The sequence below is a fragment of the Mauremys mutica genome, chromosome 4, assembly GCF_020497125.1.
Source record: "Mauremys mutica isolate MM-2020 ecotype Southern chromosome 4, ASM2049712v1, whole genome shotgun sequence".
Taxonomy (NCBI): Eukaryota; Metazoa; Chordata; order Testudines; family Geoemydidae; genus Mauremys; species Mauremys mutica.
Window position 1 is genome coordinate 85,628,920 of NC_059075.1, and position 22,911 is coordinate 85,651,830.

The 22,911-nt window shown below is 42.3% G+C and overlaps 1 protein-coding gene across 6 annotated transcripts in view; it reads left to right on the forward strand.

Annotated features, from left to right (window-relative positions):
* The window catches only part of NELL1 (neural EGFL like 1), a 436,046-nt gene that overhangs the window by 114,173 nt on the left and 298,962 nt on the right, over positions 1–22,911 (forward strand). For 4 of the 6 annotated variants that reach the window (XM_045015869.1, XM_045015870.1, XM_045015872.1 and 1 more), the window contains exon 12: positions 14,958–15,086. The exons of the other annotated variants lie outside the window; for them this stretch is intronic. In XM_045015869.1, the coding sequence (XP_044871804.1) occupies positions 14,958–15,086 (129 nt within the window). The remainder of the gene's footprint in view (positions 1–14,957; positions 15,087–22,911) is intronic. 6 annotated transcript variants of the gene reach the window in all.

Here is a 22,911-nt window from a genome sequence, read left to right on the forward strand (position 1 = left end):
CAGTTCCCACAAGTGTGAACAGGTGGGAAGTGCACGATTCTCTCTATGGGATTGATCTGCAGGGTTTTCGCGGCCCTGGTTTAGCAAAACATTTAAGAACTTGGATTGGGGCAGAGTACTCAGCAATCTGCAGGATCAACCATTCTTTGAGCCTGTAGTCTCCTTTTATTGTGGGAGAGAGAGATTTTGGGGCAAATTTGATGAAATGTGATATTTAATATAGTCATTTGGAATCATTGCATTAACTGAAGTCCTAAATGGAGAGTTGTAGAAAATATGCAAAGAAACATACAGCAATTTACATTTGCCTTTCAGAATATATTTAATTCAGAAAACTTAAAAAAAAAATCAGTTGGATTTTTCCAGTGGATGTTTGTTGGTAACCAATAAAGTGTCATCCATAGATTAATGGTAAATCAATCAGTTTACACTTGCTGAACTATAGAGCAAGTCTTCATTTTTTCAAGTCTCTGTCAATTTATGTTTTCATTAGGGTCCAGTCATTTTGTTGTAAGTGCTTATTTAGTACAGCAATGGAACATAACATAAGAACATAACATAAGAACATAAGAAAGGCCGTACCGGGTCAGACCAGAGGTCCATCTAGCCCAGTATCTGTCTACCGACAGTGGCCAATGCCAGGTGCCCCTGAGGGAGTGAAACTAACAGGCAATGATCAAGTGATCTCTCTCCTGCCATCCATCTCCATCCTCTGACGAACAGAGGCTAGGGACACCATTCTTACCCATCCTGGCTAATAGCCATTTATGGACTTAGCCACCATGAATTTATCCAGTCCCTTTTTAAACATTGTTATAGTCCTAGCCTTCACAACCTCCTCAGGTAAGGAGTTCCACAAGTTGACTGTGCGCTGCGTGAAGAAGAACTTCCTTTTATTTGTTTTAAACCTGCTGCCTATTAATTTCATTTGGTGACCCCTAGTTCTTGTATTATGGGAATAAGTAAATAACTTTTCCTTATCCACTTTCTCAACATCACTCATGATTTTATATACCTCTATCATGTCCCCCCTTAGTCTTCTCTTTTCCAAACTGAAGAGTCCTAGCCTCTTTAATCTTTCCTCATATGGGACCCTCTCTAAACCCCTAATCATTTTAGTTGCTCTTTTCTGAACCTTTTCTAGTGCTAGAATATCTTTTTTGAGGTGAGGAGACCATATCTGTACACAGTACTCGAGATGTGGGCGTACCATGGATTTATATAAGGGCAATAATATATTCTCAGTCTTATTCTCTATCCCCTTTTTAATGATTCCTAACATCCTGTTTGCTTTTTTGACCGCCTCTGCACACTGTGTGGACATCTTCAGAGAACTATCCACGATAACTCCAAGATCTTTCTCCTGACTCGTTGTAGCTAAATTAGCCCCCATCATGTTGTATGTATAGTTGGGGTTATTTTTTCCAATGTGCATTACTTTACATTTATCCACATTAAATTTCATTTGCCATTTTGTTGCCCAATCACTTAGTTTTGTGAGATCTTTTTGAAGTTCTTCACAATCTGCTTTTGTCTTAACTATCTTGAGCAGTTTAGTATCATCTGCAAACTTTGCCACCTCACTGTTTACCCCTTTCTCCAGATCATTTATGAATAAATTGAATAGGATTGGTCCTAGGACTGACCCTTGGGGAACACCACTAGTTACCCCTCTCCATTCTGAGAATTTACCATTAATTCCTACCCTTTGTTCCCTGTCCTTTAACCAGTTCTCAATCCATGAAAGGACCTTTCCTTTTATCCCATGACAGCTTAATTTACGTAAGAGCCTTTGGTGAGGGACCTTGTCAAAGGCTTTCTGGAAATCTAAGTACACTATGTCCACCGGATCCCCCTTGTCCACATGTTTGTTGACCCCTTCAAAGAACTCTAATAGATTAGTAAGACACGATTTCCCTTTACAGAAACCATGTTGACTATTGCTCAAGAGTTTATGTTTTTCTATGTGTCTGACAATTTTATTCTTTACTATTGTTTCAACTAATTTGCCCGGTACCGACGTTAGACTTATCGGTCTGTAATTGCCGGGATCACCCCTAGAGCCCTTTTTAAATATTGGCGTTACATTAGCTAACTTCCAGTCATTGGGTACCGAAGCCGATTTAAAGGACAGATTACAAACCTTAGTTAATAGTTCAGCAACTTCACATTTGAGTTCTTTCAGAACTCTTGGGTGAATGCCATCTGGTCCCGGTGACTTGTTAATGTTGAGTTTATCAATTAATTCCAAAACCTCCTCTAGTGACACTTCAGTCTGTGACAGTTCCTCAGGCCTTGTCTACACTACAAGACTATTTCGAATCTACTTAAGTCGAATTTGTGGATTCGACCTTATGAAGTCGAATTTGTGGATCCACAGTAAATACACTAATTCGAATTTCTGAGTCCACAGTAACGGGGCTGGCGTCGACTTTGGAAGCAGTGCACTGTGGGAAGCTATCCCACAGTTCCCGCAGTCCCCGCTGCCCATTGGAATGCTGGGTAGAGCCCCCAATGCCTGCTTGGGGGAAAAATGTGTTGAGGGTGGTTTTGGGTAACTGTCATCATAGAACCGTCAATCACACCCTCCCTCCCTGAAAGCTCCGGCGGGAAATCTGTTCGCGCCCTTCTCTGGTCGGTTACAGCTCGGACGCCACAGCACTGCGAGCATGGAGCCCGCTGCGATCATCGCTGCACTTATGGCCGTTGTCAACTCCTCGCACCTTATCGTCCACCTCTTCCACAGTCAGCTGCTGAGAAATCGGGCGAGGAGGCTCCGGCAGCGCGGTGAGGACAGGAATTCACAGAGTGGCGCAGACCTCTCACAAAGCAGGGTACGCCGCGCCGTGGAGATCATGGTGGCAATGGGTCAAGTTCATGGTGTGGAACGGCGATTCTGGGCCCGGGAAACAAGCACGGACTGGTGGGACCGCATAGTGCTGCAGGTCTGGGATGAATCACAGTGGCTGCGAAACTTCAGGATGCGTAAGGGCACTTTCCTTGAACTCTGTGACTTGCTGTCCCCTGCCCTGAAGCGCCAGGACACCCGGATGCGAGCAGCCCTGAGTGTGCAGAAGCGAGTGGCCATAGCCCTCTGGAAACTTGCAACGCCACACAGCTACCGGTCAGTAGCGAACCACTTTGGCATGGGCAAATCTACCGTGGGGGTTGCTGTGATTGAAGTAGCCCACGCAATCGTTGAGCAACTGCTCTCAAAGGTAGTGACTCTCGGAAACGTCCAGGACATCATAGATGGCTTCGCCGCGATGGGATTCCCAAACTGCGGTGGGGCTATAGATGGGACTCACAATCCCTATCCTGGCACCGGCCCACCAGGCCAGCGAGTACATTAACCGAAAGAGCTACTTTTCTATGGTGCTGCAAGCACTGGTGGACCATAGGGGACGTTTTACCAACATCTTCGTTGGGTGGGCGGGCAAGGTTCATGACGCGCGTGTGTTCAGGAACTCTGGTCTGTTTAGACGCCTCCAGGCAGGAACTTTCTTCCCAGACCACAAAGTAATGGTTGGGGATGTGCAGATGCCTACAGTGATCCTCGGGGACCCAGCCTACCCGCTAATGCCCTGGCTCATGAAGCCCTATACAGGCGCCTTGGACACTGACAAGGAACTCTTCAACTACCGGCTGAGCAAGTGCAGAATGGTGGTGGAGTGTGCTTTCGGACGTCTCAAGGGGAGATGGCGGAGCTTACTGACTCGCTCGGACATCAGCGAAAAGAATATCCCCGTAGTTATTGCTGCTTGCTGTGTGCTCCACAATCTCTGTGAGAGCAAGGGCGAGACCTTTTTGTCCGGATGGGAGGTTGAGGCAAATCGCCTGGCTGCAGTTTACGCTCAGCCAGACACCCGTGCCGAGAGAATATCCCAGCGGGAAGCGCTGTGTATCCGGGAGGCTTTGAAAGCTAGTTTCCTCGGAGAGCAGGGTAACCTTTGACTCTCCACTTGCTTTCAATAGAAACTGACCCTGGGCCTGTGTCTGTATGTGTCGATTTCGATCTGCGGTTACATACCCCGTTCTCCAAGTTTCCCCCACTTCCAAAGCACGTTTTAAATAAAATTAATTGTTACACTCATTATTAATAAATCTTTGTTTTACTTTGCATTTCTGTTCAGTTGTTGAAACATGGACGCATACTGTGCTGGGCACGGTGTGCACTGATGTACAGACCGCTTGTTCCATAGAGGAATGACATCCTCCTGCTCCTACATAGGTCTCTGGGGTGGGGGACGGTTGCAAGTGGTTGTGCATGAAGGGGAGGGATTGCAGGAAGGGGTGGGTTTGCAGGAAGGGGCGAGTGGTGCCTTCTTTGGATAGGGGTTTGGATGACGGCAGTGGGCTGCGGGTTTGGGCGTAGGAAGGGGTGAGGGGTGTGGGGGAAGGGTGAGTATCTGTCCGTGGATGAGGGCTCTTGCTGGGGCTCAGGGCAGCGGAGAGGCTCGTTGCTACGGTGGAAGTGCATGGTAAGGGCAGCGTGCCTTAACATTAAGGGGGTGGCAGGTGCTAGGACCCTGGACAAGCATACACATCACAGAATGACCCGGGGCAGCATACACCACACAGAGTGACCCTGGTGCCTACTGACTGCAGTGTGTGTGTGCCCTGCAGTTGATCATGCCCCCAAGTCTGTACCCTGGTAATGTAGGCTATATCGTGCAATTATAAATCCCCCCCCCCTACACAAAAAAATCCTCTGACACGAAAGACGTGACCGAAACAGTGAATAACAGCAAACAGCTTTTAATAATCTAATACACAGTGGGGGGATGAAACTTGGATTTGGGACTGGGTGAGCCTGTAAGGGAAGCACTTCTACAAATGTATAGCGTGAGAGGTGTGTGGTACATTAGCGCTATGCAGTGGTGCAGTGACAGTTCTCACGGCCCCTACCGCCCCTCCGTCTTGTACTTTTGGGTGAGGGGGGGCAGGACTTCTTGGCGGGGGAGGGCGGTTGCAGATACACTGCAGGGGGGCTCTGTCCTCCTGCCTGCGGTCCTGCAGAACATCAACAAGGCGCCGGAGCGTGTCCGTTTGCTCCCTCATTAGCCCAAGCAGCGTTTGAGTCGCCTGCTGGTCTTCCTGCCGCCACCTATCCTCCCGTTTGATGTGTGTGCGATGCTGTTGACATAGGGTCTCCCTCCACTGTGTCTGCTCTGCCGCCTCGGCTCTGGAGGAAGCCATCAGTTCCGCGAACATCTCGTCCCTAGTCTTTTTCTTTCGCCGCCTAATCTGCGCCAGCCTCTGCGAGGGGGATGCCGGGGCAGTCCGGGAAAGAGCCGAAGCTGTGTGATGGGAAAAGTAACTGATTTCCTTGAACAGATACATGTTTGCGAACAGTGAACACAGTCTAGTCAGTTTCTCTGAACAAGACCATACAGGGCAACAAGTCTCACGAGATCTCGGGACAAGTTCGAGATTTCGGAATACGCTCTCATTGGCTGCGGCATTGCACAGGAGAGCGGACAAGTGGGGAGAGACAGCTGAATCCGTCTAGCAGACAATCCTGGTAAGCCTTACAGTACATTCTGCTTATCAGTTAATGGATAGCTGTGCCCTCCTGCTAAAGGCAATCTGGAAATCATATACTCTGACCCTTTTCCAGCCACTCCCGCCAGTGCACGGGAAAGATCAATGTATGCTTTTCCTATGTGGCCTACAACACGTGGCTGTTAAGCGAGGGTCATTGTTATGCAAAGTAAAAGTCAACCATTCACAACAGTAACAATACACTAATTGCCCTAATTAGATGCAGCATTTCATGAACGAGATCACCCTGATGCGGGTCCCTCGGAGTCACAAAGAGCGGATGCTAAGGGAAGCCCTGCAGAGACCAGGACCATATGCGGCCATGCTTGTAGAGGCGATGATTCCCATCTACATAAGGATGTCCTGGCGCGGAAGAGTGTGCTTCCACGGAGCACCCAACAAGGCACCTCTCTCCAGGAACCTCCTGTGGAGGCTTTTCGAGGACCTAAATGAGACCTTTCTTGAATTGTCCCTGGAGGATTATTGTTCAATCCCTATATGTGTGGACCTACTTTTCATATAGTTTTTCATTGAAAATTTTATATATAGTATTTCTATTTTTTATACCTGTTTTATAAAAAATAAATGTTTACATGTTTCTAGCACTTACCGCCTGATCCTTCCCCTGATTCAGAGTCCGGGTTAACGGCCGGGGAGGGTTGGTAGGGGATCTCTGTGAGGGTGATGAAGAGATCCTGGCTGTCAGGGAAAGCGGTATTGTGTTCGCTGTCACCTGCGCCGTCCTCCACAGACCCTTCCTCATCTTCCACATCGGCGAACATCGAGGAGGAACTGTCCAGGTTCACTATGCCATCCACTGATAGGAACACTGAGTCCACGGTCACTGGTGGGGCAGTGGTGGCAGACCCACCTAGAATGGCATGCAGTGCCTCGTAGAAGCGGCATGTCTGGGGCTGGGCTCCGGAGTGTCCGTTTGCCGCTCTGACTTTTTGGTAGCCTTGTCTCAGGTCCTTGATTTTCACGCGGCACTGCATTGCATCCCGGCTGTATCCTTTCTCTGTCATTGCTTTGGAGACCTTCTCGAAGGTCTTTGCATTCCGCTTGCTGGAGCGCAGCTCCGACAGCACAGACTCCTCGCCCCACACACCGATCAGATCCAGGACTTCCCGGTCTGTCCATGCTGGGGACCTCTTTCTATTCTTGAATTGGCCGGACTCCTCTGCTGGAGAGCTCTGCATCGTTGCAGGTGCTGCGGAGCTCGCCCCGATGTCCAGCCAGGACGTCAGATTCAAAGTGCCCAGACAGGAAAATGAATTCAAATTTTCCCGGGTCATTTCCTGTGTGGCTGGTCAGAGAATCCAAGCTCGGACTGCTGTCCAGAGCGTCAACAGAGTGGTCCACTGTGGGATAGCTCCCGGAGCTACTAAGTTCGATTTGCATCCACACCTAGCCTAATTCGAGCTAGCCATGTCGAATTTAGTGTTACTCCACCTGCCGGGGTGGAGTACCAAATTCGAACTAAAGAGCCCTCTAGTTCGAATTAAATGGCTTCCTGGTGTGGACGTTTGAGCGGTTAGTTCGAATTAACGCTGCTACATTCGAATTAAAGTCCTAGTGTAGACCAGGCCTTAGATTTGTCACCTACAAAAGCCAGCTCAGGTTTGGGAATCTCCCTAACATCCTCAGCCATGAAGACTGAAGCAAAGAATCCATTTAGTTTCTCCGCAATGACTTTATCATCTTTAAGTGCTCCTTTTGAATTTTGATCGTCAAGGGGCCCCACTGGTTGTTTAGCAGGCTATGAAAGGCACTATGAAAAACCCAGTGGTAGATATGTAGGTTCTTACACCACACCCATCCAATGCTATCATATGCTTTCCTTCTTTTTCTCCTTTTCCCCTGTCCTCCCCAACATTTATTTGTCCAGGACATCTTACGGTCAGGTTATACCCTGCTGCCAGAATTTTGGCAGGAAATATAGTTCATTTGGCAGCCTGTACATTGCTGGTTGCTGAACTACAGCAAAATTATTTACAGTCTCGTGAATGAATAAATGTGGGGAAAGGGAAAAAAGAGGGAAGAAAAGATGATAGCGTTGTGATAACAAGTTCTTACACCATATGTGTCTACCACAGGGTTTTTCATAGTGGCCATATCTGTACTAATTAAGTGCCTAGAATAATATATGATATCCCATGGGAGAAGAAAAATCTGTTGTTTACATAGATTCACATTGTGAGTCAGCAAAGTACTAGTGAAATACTGTAATAGACCCAGCTGGTAGACTTGCTACTCACTCATTATTGTTGAAAATGGTTAGACAAGTCATTACTGCAGATAATTCTCTCTTTCTCTCTCTTCCTCTCCTTTCTCTTTCTCTCTCCCTTCCTCCCCATACATTTATAATATAGTGGCATCTAACTTATTCATATGATACCATTTCTGTGTTTTATTGAAATGACTGTGTATGGGGTACAGTATAGAAGATGTAGTAGATCTAATAGAATAAAGAGTTTTCCTGTACAGTGACACTCTAGCATAAAACGTGTGGGGCTAGACCCCGCAAATGGATCTGCCTGGATGCAGGGGTGTGCATGACCAGAGCCATGTGCAGGATCTGTCCCTGACCAATTACTAGTAATATATCCAGCTATGTGAGTTCCTCACCTGACAATGCTTCAGCAGAGTGGACATTGATAGAGTACAGTTGTACTGTATAGTTATTTCATAACATTGACTGGGAAAATTCACAGCTGTACCATTAGACACAACTTGGGCTTGTTTTATTAAAATCAAAGAAGAATTTTCAGCACAAAAGGAACATATTTGTAACTTATTTTCATAAATCTTTATCATTTTTAGTGTCACCCTAGGCTTATTTTTATTGCCAAAAGGCAAATACAATAATAACAGTAAAATAGTTTGGCAAAAATGTGTTGTGCCTCTTATAAATGTTGGTCTCTTTGCTAGAGATAGTGAGTCATTTTGAATGATAGATTGGATCCCACATCTCCTTCCCTTGTCCAATGAACGGTTCAAATAAAGTTCACAAGGGTTCTTTATGTTGCTACTTCTTACAGTTTCTTGTGTGTCGCCAACCCCAGCAAACCCAGATTATTCAATCATCCTCTCCTCCTCCTTAAGAGAGTGGGGGAGGGAGAATAATGAAGTGGTGAGAAACGCTCAATTTCTATGTAAAGTAATATCTATTCAGTATCTAGTAATATGGTTTGGCTGATGGATTTAGATTGGCTACTGACACTGGTAGGCAGCAATTGTAGAATACTCCTGATGAGCTGAAATGTGCATTTTATTGAAGAAAACAGTGGTATAAGGCAAAAGTATGGCTTCTGTCACCCTTACATTTATTGGTTTAAAAAAATGTTTCTGATTTTTCAACTGCAGCTCAAGGAGGCACTTCAATTAGCATATTTCTTATCTCTCCCTGTCTAGCTGTGAGGCTCAAGATTTTTCTGATTAGAAGAAAAACTGAGTGCATTTTGCATTCTCAGAACCAGAAATCAAACATTTCTTGTGCATTGCTGGGGGAATGTGAGCTGTTTCAAGATTTTAATTTTATTAAGACTCTGATGGAGGTTGAGATGTATGAATTAGTTACTTCCTACACAAGGTACAAGAATGCTTAAGATTTAAAAAGTGCTTTATATCCTCAAAGCCTCTTCACACATTAGCTAATTAAACCTTGAAACACTCTTGTGTTGCTACATAGCTACTGCACAACACAGATTTGTTGAAATAGTTTCTACATACATTAAAAGAATTAGTAAGGCTGTTGTTTGGTGTCACATCTCTGAGCTTGGGATCCACACTCTCCAAAGATATGAAAGGAATCAGAAGAGTCTAGCTGCTCGTGGCCTAGTAATACTACTTCACATCATGAAAGGCTAAGATTGCTAGTTCACAATTATATGATTCTTCATCTGAGTTTGCCCTCTGATATTGCATAAGCTTGTATAACACTTGACACAGATTTTCATTTGTAAGAGTTTTGAGGGTGAAACTACTTTTGACATGTAGAACATTGATCAACCCCTGCAAATGAAACATCACCCAGACTTTAAATAAAAATTAAAAGCCTCTGAAGTATGGAACAGTCAATGAGAGTATGATTGCTCCAGTACAACCTGTGGGGAAGCAGGTGGTAGGATTTGGGGACCATGTAAGATAGATAGCCAGGAATTTTGGAAAGAGTAGTGAGAACACCAGCAAAACAGCTAGGAAAGCCCCAGAAAGAGGAGAGATTCATGAGATGACCATGAAAGTTAAACAGGGTCATGGATATGTTGCTTCCAGCCCAATACAATGGGACTTAAGCATGTAGGTACTTTTCAAAAACTCACTGGGTGCCTATCTGCATCTTCAGGGACCTATGTATCTTTTAAAAATTGGCCTGTTGGCCCATATCTACAAAGATATATAGGCTTCTAACTTCCTTTGATGTCCATGGAAGTTAGAAGCCTAAGTACCTTTATGGATCTGGGTGATAATGTCTAACTTTAGATAACCTACTTTGAAATTGTGCAGTTTCTTCCTGGCACCACACACCTGAAGCATGAAATTTGATTACTTTTATAGTTACTTTAACTTATTGGTCACTAGGCAGTCAATAACATCAAGGGACAGGCCCCATTTAGTAGAAATAGTAATAAAAAGACACAAAAATACTCTCAGTGGAGGAAAAAATAAACTGTAGATTAAGCAAACAGTCAACAACATTGACAAAGGAGGTTGTAATATGATCAGAAATATTTGGAAAAAGAGGTCATCAGGCTCATAAATAATCTAGACACTCTCTTCAGTATTTAATCCCTCTCATCATAATATTGTAAATGACTTGAATGACTTTGGTGGGCTGTTCTGCACATTCCTGACTTTCTGTGTGTGTGGGGAAAAAATTGGTTCCTGACATCTGTTGTGAATGTATTTATCTGTAATTTTAATTCATGCTCACTTGCCTTGTCATCTGTGTTAGACTGAAATTAGTTGAGATTATCAGTTCTGTTGAAGATTTTATATGATTCTGTTAAATCCTCTCCATGTGCCTTTTTGCGGGGATACAATTATTTTCTTTTTAAGCCTTTTCTTATATTGAGAGAATGGCCAACAGTATTGGATCAGACATTCCTGAATATTCTGAAACCTCAACAGTTCAGTTTTTAACTATCCAATATGGGTGTATGAACTCTGTTGTTTACTAGCCCTATTGGAAGCTGGGAATTCCAAGATCACATGGCAATTCAGATGATGGTTTCTACTATGTTCAATATTTTAAAGGAACTGGAAAAATTATTACTGCAGAGATCTAATCAAAATTTGCTGTTTGTATTCTTTTGTATTCATTATTTACTTGTTTGGTGCTCAGTAATTGCCGTCATGAATAGAAATGTACCAGCCCCAATTCATCGAAGCATTGAAGCCTCTGCTATCCCTGTATAGTAAAGGATTTAAGCACATACTTAATCAACTAATCAATGGAATGTGCCTAACTTTAAGCATGTGCTCAAGTGCTTTGCTGACTATGGATGGATTTAAGCACACGCTTAAGTGCTTTTCTGAATCGGAGCCTCTAGGGGTGAGAAGAGCATAAGAATCCCCATTTCCCCCCCCCCCCCAGTACATCTACAGAGCAGGCACCCACAATTTGTCTGCTAGCAGGAGGGTTTGAGAAGCAGTCAGGCCAATGCTGACTGCAGTACTCCAGGCTCCAGAGAGTCTAGTAGGAATGTAGAAATGGTTTCATTTCCCTACACACAGATCCAGAGCTGCAAAGATGTAGAATGTAGATGTGCATCTAGAAGAGACATAACTGTGTTTCCTAGGTACGTTCCCCTGGCATGTTAAACCTACTTTACATGTGCAGAGGAATAATGCCTGCAAAGTCCCTGCTAAGGGGATGCTCCTTATCTCACTCTCAAAGCCACAGTGCAGCACTTAATATTTTGTACCTTAATGTACATTCCTTGGCTTTCTAGTATCAATTTTAATTTGTTCCGTAAAAGCCTAGTGACAGATGGTGTGGAAACAATATATATGCCTTCACAAAGAGATTTTCCCACTTCCCATTTGTTAAGGTTCTTAACAAGTTTAGTCAAGTGCTATGGGAAATGTGAAGTTGAGCCTAGCAGCAGGCGATATACTTTATAATCCAGGTCTGATGCTTGTGCTTCACAAGTCACTTGTAATAACAAAGATTAAGCCAGTCTACAGATGGACTAGGGTGTACTCCTATAATTAGGAACTCAGAGTGACACAACAAGAAAGAGTTCTCTAGAGTCTCTAATTAAATATAGTTAAGTTAGAGAACTGGAACATTAATCTTTTTTTGTTCTGCCCTTTTATCACAGCCTATAAGCTTGGGAAAAAATGATATAAGAAAGAGGCTGATTTTGAAAAGAATTGAATCTCAGATATTGTTGATAACTAGAAGGGGAACAAAAGAATCGAGGACTTGCTGGAGAACTTTACAAGGTAGCAATTATAATGGTCCAAGATAGATAACTAGGAGAGGGCACATCTATATCAAATTCCTTCTGAATTTCAGAGGTGGCAAACAAGCAAATGACAGTCCTTAGAAATATACTGTGATACTGAGAATTAATCAAGCACTTTAGACAAAATTCTGATTTAGAGATGGACAGTTGAAGAGATGATGAGCAAATCAATCTACTGACTCCTGACTGACCAGAAAATGGAAGTATCACTTTTGTAAGTATGTCACTAATGAAGAAAAGTGTGATCACCACGGTAAAGAGAAAATAGAAATCACGTCCAGGCAGAAATCCATATAAATGTAAGGACCACTGTTACTAGAGAAACATGCTAAGCAAGGTGAAATTTACTAAGTGTAAATGATTTGGATGAGAGAGAAGTGGTATACATAACAGTAAATCCTAGTGTAGTGTTATCTCCCCAGTTAAAGTAAAGCATTTTCCTATACTAGGTATGTATGTGAAGAGGGTTTAGCACTCTAGGTAGCAAAAAATGGTGGTATCCTTATTGATTTTATGTGACACAGCAAATGTTACAGAATTCCTTGTCTCTAGTATGTTGGCTAAAGGGCAAACAGAATTTTAATTAATTAATCCTTGTGAAAGGGTAGAAATTCGGTGTTCTTTGAATAGATGACCTTGGTGGTCAGTAGTGATTATAATTACTAAGGCAAAAGCGAGGGGTCAAATCCTCTGAGGGTCTAAATGGGTGAAGTCAAAAGCACACTGACCTTTTACACCAGTAAAGAAGTTAGCCAGGATTGATAAGGTTTTATTTGGAATACCTGAATGTTTTTTACCAGACTCTGAAATGAATGTAGACTAGAAAGAATATTTGCAATTTTATTAAAGGAGACAATAAAAATAAGAAAGACAAAGATCTATTTTGTTGTAAGCAGGATCAGAGTGAAAGAGCAAGCCAACTGTTATCCCTGATTACTATTAATAAGATTAGTCAGAACATCAGGAATTTAGATAGACATTGACACTTGGAAAGTGCCAAAGTGTTACTTTTGCCAAGTGACCTCACACTCTGGTGGCGGACGTAAACCAAAGCTACAAAGAAAAGAGCACAAAAGTGACAAAATGTGTGTAAGGGTTTTAGTTTATTAATTGGTATTTGGAACTGATTTTATTTTTCAACATACATAGCCAGCCTCGGGGTAAACCCATGAATACTTGCTTGGATTAGATAAAAAATGTCATTTCATAGATGCTAAGGCTTTCAGAAGTTCCTCAAAGAATGTCTAGGCAACGTAAGAGCAACGGGTATGAAAAATCCAGTATATAAGTCTTAGAACTATAGGTTTTACTCTATTTCTTAGCTTTCTGTAGGGGAGATTATGAAGCTTTAGAATCACTGAACTAGAACTTTTACACAGGGAATCTTTGCTCCATTCCTTTTCTAACCAAAATTGGCAGCACTAGAGTTGTACATTTCAGACAAGCCCAAACTACGCCTTGCTCCTAAAGAACAGGGCACTTGCAAAAATGAAGTGTGGATTAGAATCATGATAAATTTAATAATGGCTTATTGGGAATTTTTGTATAAAATCTTCACAGGTGTTTTTACATCAGAATCCCATGATATTCTTGGGATTCTGAGATGTGGAGTTCAAAGTCCATGCTTGTAATTGTATAATAATTCCCTTTAATTGGAACTCTGAGTCCAAAGAAATGCATCCGGAAGACATAGGGCCCAAACCCTATTTACCTATCACTGCTCTGTAACAAAAGGAAATGGAATTTGGCCCAAGAAAATAAAGAAACAAAACAAAAATGAAAAAAACCCCTGCCATTATCATGTTATCTAATCATAGAATCATAGTAAAGTTAGAAGGGACTGCAAGGGTCATCTAGCCGGACCCCAAGATACAGGATGTGTTGTGTCTAAACCATCCAAGACAGACTCTCCCCTCAGTGACAGTGGTGTAACTCCAATGTAGTGATGCGAGTATTTGCAGAATTATAATTGAGCACATAATTTAGATCACAACAGAGTGAGTGAAGAGAGAGATTTTGAGACTTTGGGTTCACTTTATGTAAATCTTGTTATGAAATTCATAATACAATATGTAATTCTGTCCCTGAAAAATACATGATAAATCTCAAAAGTGATATGTACATTTTCAAGAGTCCAAAGAACCTTAGTTTTCAAGAATCCAGAGTGAATGTAGAATTTCAGTGAGGTGTGTTTTTGTAGACGAAAGTTGTGAACAAGTTCTGAAGAAATTATCTCAGCTTGGATGGTGGGGTAAATCCATCTCGACAAAAAAACTCCACTGCTGAGTCACTACATTACAGGAAAATTAGAGATAAATAATTTATTGTAAAAGGGTTTTTTTATTAGTATCATTAATATTATTTTCAGGATAAATGATGGAATGGAACCAGCTGGTCTGGCATGTTAATGTGTAGCAACATATTTCAGGAAGTCTTCCTTTTCAATAAATCTTCCTGTTCTAATGCAAAGTTTCATTTGCTGTTTATGCTTTTCTAACCAAACTTTTGATTCTCCATTATCATATACAAATGTGTTGAAAAATAGCAATTTAGTATGGCTTAATAGTAACTGTAATTACAATGATAAATTGTGTCCTGGAAAGGTGGATAGAAAGGAATGCACAGCATCTTCCTTTGGTCAGTACATACAGTAGCATTCATATTTGCTTGGGAGTTGGCTACCCTCCATACCTAAAACCTGAATACTATTACCAGAGGCATCTAAAAATGAAATGACATTCCCCATAATGAAGTGGTTTCAGAAAAGCTCATTTAGACCAGTCTTTGCCAGGTGAAATGAAGGAGAAATCCACATTAGAATGCCTAGAGGATAGCATCACAAAACTATACAGAGTATGGCACAGTGAGGTATACATATTAATACTGATTATTTGAATTCAGCATGGCCTAATACAAGGGTTAATATATTTTGTATTTCAGGTCATAACTTTTGTGCAGAAGGCCACAGATGTGGTGAAAATTCAGAGTGCAAAAATTGGAACACAAAAGCTACTTGTGAATGCAAGAATGGTTATATCTCTATCCAGGGGGACTCTGCATATTGTGAAGGTAAACAAGATATTCAATGAAGTAATGTCTTAGCATCCATTGAGAAATTTATTGTTAAGTAAATGACTGCAGAATGCATTTAGTTATGAAAGTCCAAGTTTTATGATGGTGTTTGTGATACTATTGATTTATGCGTGGAAACTTCAGATAATCAAGATAGGTGGACAGTATGCTGGGACACTGCCTATCCATAGGCAACCCCACTGCCATGTTATGATCTTCCTCAGACTATCACTTTCAGGCAGTGGCACTTTTATGCTGTAGGTAGTGTGTAGGGGATGGTGCATCTCTCTCAGATATAGAGCTAATTATGGAGGTGGCAGTTTTGGGAGTGATGCTAACAGCACCAAGAAAGAAATCCCCAATGCCGCTGATGGTTAGAGATGTTATAGCTGTGCACAGACACATTAACCTGTAGTCTGTCTTCAACTCCTGCAAGTCAGGTAATTTTCCAGAATGGTCTTAATGTTGTATAGAGGAGACGTATTTCCCAGGAGGCTCTGTTCTATGTTGCTGAGCTACGTCTATTTGCTAATGATGCACTATTCTGCCTCAGGAAAGAATGCAGTATGGCTTTGCTCTCATTCTCTTCTTTGTGGTGGAGAGAATCATCCCTATTTCCTATAGCTTGCTCTTATTTTTTGATGGGTTACTCATTACTGTATAATCTTTTTAGAATGATAAATCAACATACACAGCATTCTGTTTTGCCTTGTAAAGTCTGTGGGTTTTTAAAAAAATGTCCCAGAATTTTGGGTCTTAGTGTTGATTTTTGGCTTTTTTTTATACTATTTCTCCAGCTTCATCCTTCCATCAGTGCTGGTGATGGAAAAGAGATGACATTTTTGACAAGCTGATAAAAAATATACTGTAAGAATGGGGAGACAAGTCTGAAGAATATGAAATAGAGATATGTTATACTGGCATCAGCTGACCTTAAATGATCCCATTGTTTGGAGATTTTTTTTTAACCATCTATAAGTGATCAGGACTGTTCTAGACATGATTAACAAAGGAAGTCTGCAAATTCAAGCAAAAATTTCCAAGTCTTACAACATTGTTGGTGCATCTCTTAAAAGAACAAAACCAAGCCCTCAATTCTGTACATGCTTTCAGGGAATATAAAAGATTTCCAATCATTTAGTTCTTGGGGTAACAGCAAAGATACAGTATATTAAGAAACTTCTGTACTAGAGAGTTTGTGGGAGTAGCTGCTGTATAGATACTACCAAGTCTACAATAATGCACTTTGTCAGGGATGATACAGTATCCAATATGTATACTTTTTTTTTTGGCTGCTCTAAATAAAAGCAGAAGTCCCCATTTTGAAAAATGCTTTCATTAGCATTTAGTGTTTTGTTAACCTTGTAGCAGTTTCTCTAATTCCTTTATCTGGAAGCATTTTAAACCTCTTTGCTCAAAATAATATTTGAGACCTTAGCAATATTGGAATGGGGGAAAAAAGCCCAGAAAGCTGTCTGAACAAATTAGCTGAATTTGTGACATTGCTGGTCTCAAAGTCTCTACCTGTACTATTTGCAAGGCAAATCCAGGCCCTATCTTATACGACTGTGTACTGAACAAAAGACAGCAGAACAAGGTTAGGTCTGCTTCTTGAGGTCAGGAGAGATGTAGAGGAAGAGAACTACAGTGCACCAAAGAGTTGTTTCACAGAGCTAAATCATAAGTAGTGATCTGCTGGTGAGATCCCCGGTGGGGATGTATGGCTTGACAAATCCATTAGCCAAGGAGTGACTCTCTTATTGCCCTGTAATATGGAACCCCTAACCACCCACAGAAAACCCCTGTGCAAAGCCTGTTTATCTTGCAGATCTGTATCTCTTATCTAATTACTATAATCTATCTGCCTATTCTATTGAATAGCACTCAATTCACAGTCATTTGACTAAATTCTGCTCTCAAAGGCATGCACAGCTGCCATTGAAATCAATGGTAGCCATATATACGCCTTCTGAGGGCAGAATTTGCCTTAGTATTTTCCACAGTATTGGGTGTCATGCAGATTTGCATTCATATGAGTATATCAGATTCCTGTATCTATTGTTTAATATTTAAACGTAAATACTTCTTAATAGACTGAGACACAAATCTATAGAACCAGAGAAAATGCTCATGTTAAGCACTGGTAATGTTCCAAATTCAGTTCTGTTGTTCCTAAGCATAGAAATGTAATAGCATATAAGATCACTTCTTCTGAGACATGTAGGTTCAAATATCTCATATTATGACATATCTAGGTACAGTGGCACTTTAGTTCAGAATACTGTGGACCATTAATTCTGAGCTTCCAGGTTTCATATCTCCTCTGACATTATCTGAACATTTTTGGGTGTGTTTTAATGTGTGGCATTGTTTTTCCTTCACCATATTGTACTGTCATTGAGGTTGACTTGCTCTAATGTAACTTTTGCCTTTCTTCATGTTACATTGTCACTCATTATTTGCCTGCACATTGTTTTGACATTGTAGCATCTCCTCTAAAGACTTGCATTGAGTCTACTATTTGATATAATTTCCTCATGTATATTTGTAATTTTGTACCATTATATTTTTAAAGTTGCATTGCCTTTGTCATGGGCGAACTTTACTGTGAGTCCAAGGTCCATTAAAAATGTTGATGAATACCTCATCACAGTTTTTAACAAATCTGAAACACATCTATGGTTCATTCTCCTCACAGCTTCTTTTCAAATGGTGTTGTTAAAGCATGCATAATCTATGTTAAAGCAAGCATTTTAACAGGAAAGGTCTGGCTATGCCTTCAGAATAACCACCCATTAAAAACTGACAAGTATCAGAGGGGTAGCCGTGTTAGTCTGGTTCTGTAGAAGCAGCAAAGAATCCTGTGGCACCTTATAGACTAACAGACGTTTTGCAGCATGAGCTTTCGTGGGTGAATACCCACTTCTTCGGATGCAAGCAGTGGAAATTTCCAGGGGCAGGTGTGTATATATAAGCAAGCAAGAAGCAAGCTAGAGATAACGAGGTTAGATCAATCAGGGAGGATGAGGCCCTGTTCCAGCAGCTGAGGTGTGAAAACCAAGGGAGGAGAAACTGGTTCTGTAATTGGCAAGCCATTCACAGTCTTTGTTTAGTCCTAAGCTGATGGTGTTAAATTTGCAGATGAACTGGAGCTCAGCAGTTTCTCTTTGAAGTCTGGTCCTAAAGTTTTTTTGCTGTAGGATGGCCACCTTAAAATCTGCTATTGTGTGGCCAGGGAGGTTGAAGTGTTCTCCTACAAGTTTTTGTATATTGCCATTCCTAATGTCTGATTTGTATCCATTTACCTTTTCCTTAGGCTTTGGCTACACTTACACTTCAAAGCGCTGCCGCGGCAGCGCTTTGAAGCGCTAAGTGTAGTCAAAGCACCAGCGCTGGGAGAAAGCTCTCCCAGTGCTGTCTGTACTCCACCTCCCTGTGGGGAATAACGGACAGCGCTGGGAGCGTGGCTCCCAGCGCTGGGGCTTTGACTACACTGGCGCTTTGTAGCGCCGCAATTTGCAGCGCTGCAGAGGGTGTGTTTTCACACCCTGCTGCAGCGCTGCAAATTTGTAAGTGTAGCCAAGCCCTTAGAGACTGTCCAGTTTGGCCGATGTACATAGCAGAGGGGCATTGCTGGCATATGATGGCATATATTACATTGGTGGACGTGCAGGTGAATGAACCGGTGATGGTGTGGCTGATCTGGTTAGATCCTGTGATGGTGTTGCTGGTGTAGATATGTGGGCAGAGTTGGCATCGAGGTTTGTTGCATGGATTGGTTCCTGAGCTAGAGTTACTATGGTGCGGTGTGCAGTTACTGGTGAGAATATGCTTCAGGTTGGCAGGTTGTCTGTGGGCGAGGACTGGCCTGCCACCCAAGGCCTGTGAAAGTGTGGGATCATTGTCCAGGATGGGTTGTAGATCCCTGATGATGCGTTGGAGGGGTTTGAGCTGGGGACTGTATGTGATGGCCAGTGGAGTCCTGTTGGTTTCTTTCTTGGGTTTGTCTTGCAGTAGGAGGCTTCTGGGTACACATCTGGCTCTGTTGATCTGTTTCCTTATTTCCTCGTGTGGGTACTGTAGTCTTGAGAATGCTTGGTGGAGATTTTCTAGGTGTTGGTCTCTGTTTGCGGGGTTAGAGCAGTTACGGTTGTACCTCAGTGCTTGGCTGTAGACAATGGATCTTGTGGTGTGCCCGGGATGGAAGCTGGAGGCATGAAGGTAGGCATAGCGGTCAGTAGGTTTTCGGTATAGGGTGGTGTTAATGTGACCACCACTTACTTGCACCGTGGTGTCTAGGAAGTGGACCTCCTGTGTAGATAGGTCCAGGCTGAGGTTGATGGAGGGGTGGAAGCTGTTGAAATCATGGTGGAATTTTTCCAGAGTCTCCTTCCCATGGGTCCAGATGATGAAGATGTCATCAATGTAGCGTAGGTAGAGAAGGGGCGTGAGTGGACGGGAGCTGCGGAAGCATTGTTCCAGGTCGGCCATAAAAATATTGGCATATTGTAGGGCCATGCGGGTGCCCATAGCGGTGCCACTGATCTGGAGATATATATTGTCATTAAATTTGAAATAGTGGTGTGTGAGGATAAAGGCACAGAGCTCAGCAACCAGTTGTGCTGTGGCATCATCAGGGATACTGTTCCTGACAGCTTGTATTCCATCAGTGTGTGGGATGTTTGTGTAGAGAGCCTCTACATCCATGGTGGCTAGGATGGTGTTTTCTGGAAGGTCACCAATGCATTGTAGTTTCCTCAGGAAATCAGTGGTGTCACGGAGATAGCTGGGAGTGCTGGTAACATAGGGTCTGAGTAGAGTCCACATATCCAGACAGTCCTTCAGTTAGAGTTCCAATGCCAGAGTTGATGGGGCGTCCAGGATTTCCGGGTTTGTGGATCTACAGCCAAGCACTGAGGTACAACCGTATCTGCTCTAACCCCGCAGACAGAGACCAACACCTAGAAAATCTCCACCAAGCATTCTCAAGACTACAGTACCCACACGAGGAAATAAGGAAACAGATCAACAGAGCCAGATGTGTACCCAGAAGCCTCCTACTGCAAGACAAACCCAAGAAAGAAACCAACAGGACTCCACTGGCCATCACATACAGTCCCCAGCTCAAACCCCTCCAACGCATCATCAGGGATCTACAACCCATCCTGGACAATGATATCACACTTTCACAGGCCTTGGGTGGCAGGCCAGTCCTCACCCACAGACAACCTGACAACCTGAAGCATATTCTCACCAAGAACTGCACACCGCACCATAGTAACTCTAGCTCAGGAACCAACCCATGCAACAAACCTCGATGCCAACTCTGCCCACATATCTACACCAGCAACACCATCACAGGACCTAACCAGATCAGCCACACCATCACCGGTTCATTCACCTGCACGTCCACCAATGTAATATATGCCAGCAATGCCCCTCTGCTATGTACATCGGCCAAACTGGACAGTCTCTAAGGAAAAGGATAAATGGACACAAATCAGACATTAGGAATGGCAATATACAAAAACCTGTAGGAGAACACTTCAACCTCCCTGGCCACACAATAGCAGATTTTAAGGTGGCCATCCTACAGCAAAAAAACGTCAGGACCAGACTTCAAAGAGAAACTGCTGAGCTCCAGTTCATCTGCAAATTTAACACCATCAGCTTAGGACTAAACAAAGACTGTGAATGGCTTGCCAATTACAGAACCAGTTTCTCCTCCCTTGGTTTTCACACCTCAGCTGCTGGAACAGGGCCTCATCCTCCCTGATTGATCTAACCTCGTTATCTCTAGCTTGCTTCTTGCTTGCTTATATATACACACCTGCCCCTGGAAATTTCCACTGCTTGCATCCGAAGAAGTGGGTATTCACCCACGAAAGCTCATGCTGCAAAACGTCTGTTAGTCTATAAGGTGTCACAGGATTCTTTGCTGCTTCCATTAAAAACTGTAATTTTTGTAGAAATCAAGATGCTTCTTAGCAAAGAAAAAATTATCCAGAATAAATAAAGTGATTAGAGATCTGTATTAAAGAGAGAACAAACCCTACTTTTTTTACTCATTACAAGTAATAGGTTTTTTCTTTCACTGACTCTTCATCTATCCGCTTTGTGCCTCTATAATAAGCATAGAATTTGACATTTTCAAAGTGATGAACTAACATTAGTTAAGTAGTCTTCACAGATGCTAGTGGGGAGGAGAATTAGTATTACCTCCTTTTCATAGATGGGGATACCGAGGCACAGATAATTTAAGGGCCTCGTGTTGAACCATGCCTCTATTCAGCCATCATTTGCCACTGAACAAAGTTGCATGTGCACAGACACACTTGAGGTCTTACACATGTGGGGATTTGCAGTTGTAGAGTCAGGGCACATGGGAGTGTGCGGCTGGAAATCAGACTCATCGTGGTTTGCGCAATGTGATGCAACAAGTTTGTGGCAGAACTAGAATTAAACCGAAGGAGTTCATAAATCTCTATACCATGCTCATTCTTCTTCTAGACCATGCTGCCTCTAAAATAAACATTGTAATACTTCACACTCTTGTAATGCCTTCTGTGCAAGAATCTCAAAGCACTTTACAAATATTGAGATCATCCTCACAACACAACATGTGGGGATAGACATTTCTCTCTCTCAATCCAGACCACCTAACTCCTAGTTCTGTGCTTTAGCCACATGACCGTCCTTACCTTCTAGATGCTGATAAGTAAGGGTCTGGTCTTTCTCTAATTGAAGTCAATGGGAGTTTTGTCTTAGAAACAATCTTGTCCCCCCACTGATATCTAACTTTTCTCCACCATTTCAATTAGATGATTCCCTCACTTTGTTTTTTAGTTTGTTGGGAGCAAGGGGCTGTTTATATGTCAAAATTATCATAAATGTGTAAGAGTTGTAGTAAAAATGTACCTTAAAAAGTATTTGTATTTAAAAAACAACCAACCAACCACTTTTCCTCTGCAGGAAAAACACAAGTAAAAATGATTTAAAAAAATCACAAGTTACCTTGTCATGCTGCACAGCAGTATCGTTTCCCACTCTGGTTAACCAATGTCATGCTGAACATTTCTGTGATGATGGATATAATATAAAAAGTCATTTGTTGACCAGAGTAAAGGGAACCTATATGATTCTTTGCTCATTCTGTTAGTATTTTGCAAGCTATTTTCCCCCCTCGTTTAACAAAGCTGAGTGACAGATGCACTCTAAGTCTTCTCCCAATTGGTCATTTAAAGGATATAACTAACAAGCTTTGTGAATTTAAATTGATCTTTTTGAACCAAATAACCAAACAGCAATATTTTATAACAGGAAAAATAAAATTTCCCTGGAACAGCATTGATTGCTTATATTGGCCTATGCTTAGGACAGGACATTCCAGCCAGAGATCTGTAGCCCTTGGGAAAGAGGTGTAAAAGTTTCCTCAGGTTAAATATGGGGCTGGGAGTTGTAAGTACTTGTTTCCCTTCTAGAACCAAAGTTGAATAGGTTGAGGCTGGAAGTATATGAAGTTCTGTGAGTTCTAGATATAATTCTGGTTAGTTTCCTTGTATGACCCATTAAATAGTACCTAGATAGGATGTCCTTGATATTCATTTTGTAGTATATGGCTAAAACAGAAAGGTCAGGTTTTCCAAATACCATTTCCTGGTGGGTAAAAAGTCTGGTGGGTAAAAGATGAGTCCTTAAGTCCCCCATCAAAAAAGTTGTGCTCATTCCACTAGACCAGTGGCATAGGACATCATAGGAGCATCCTCAGCCAAAATGGATTTTGGTTGCTAGATTCTCCAGACACTTCTGCTTGTATAATTAT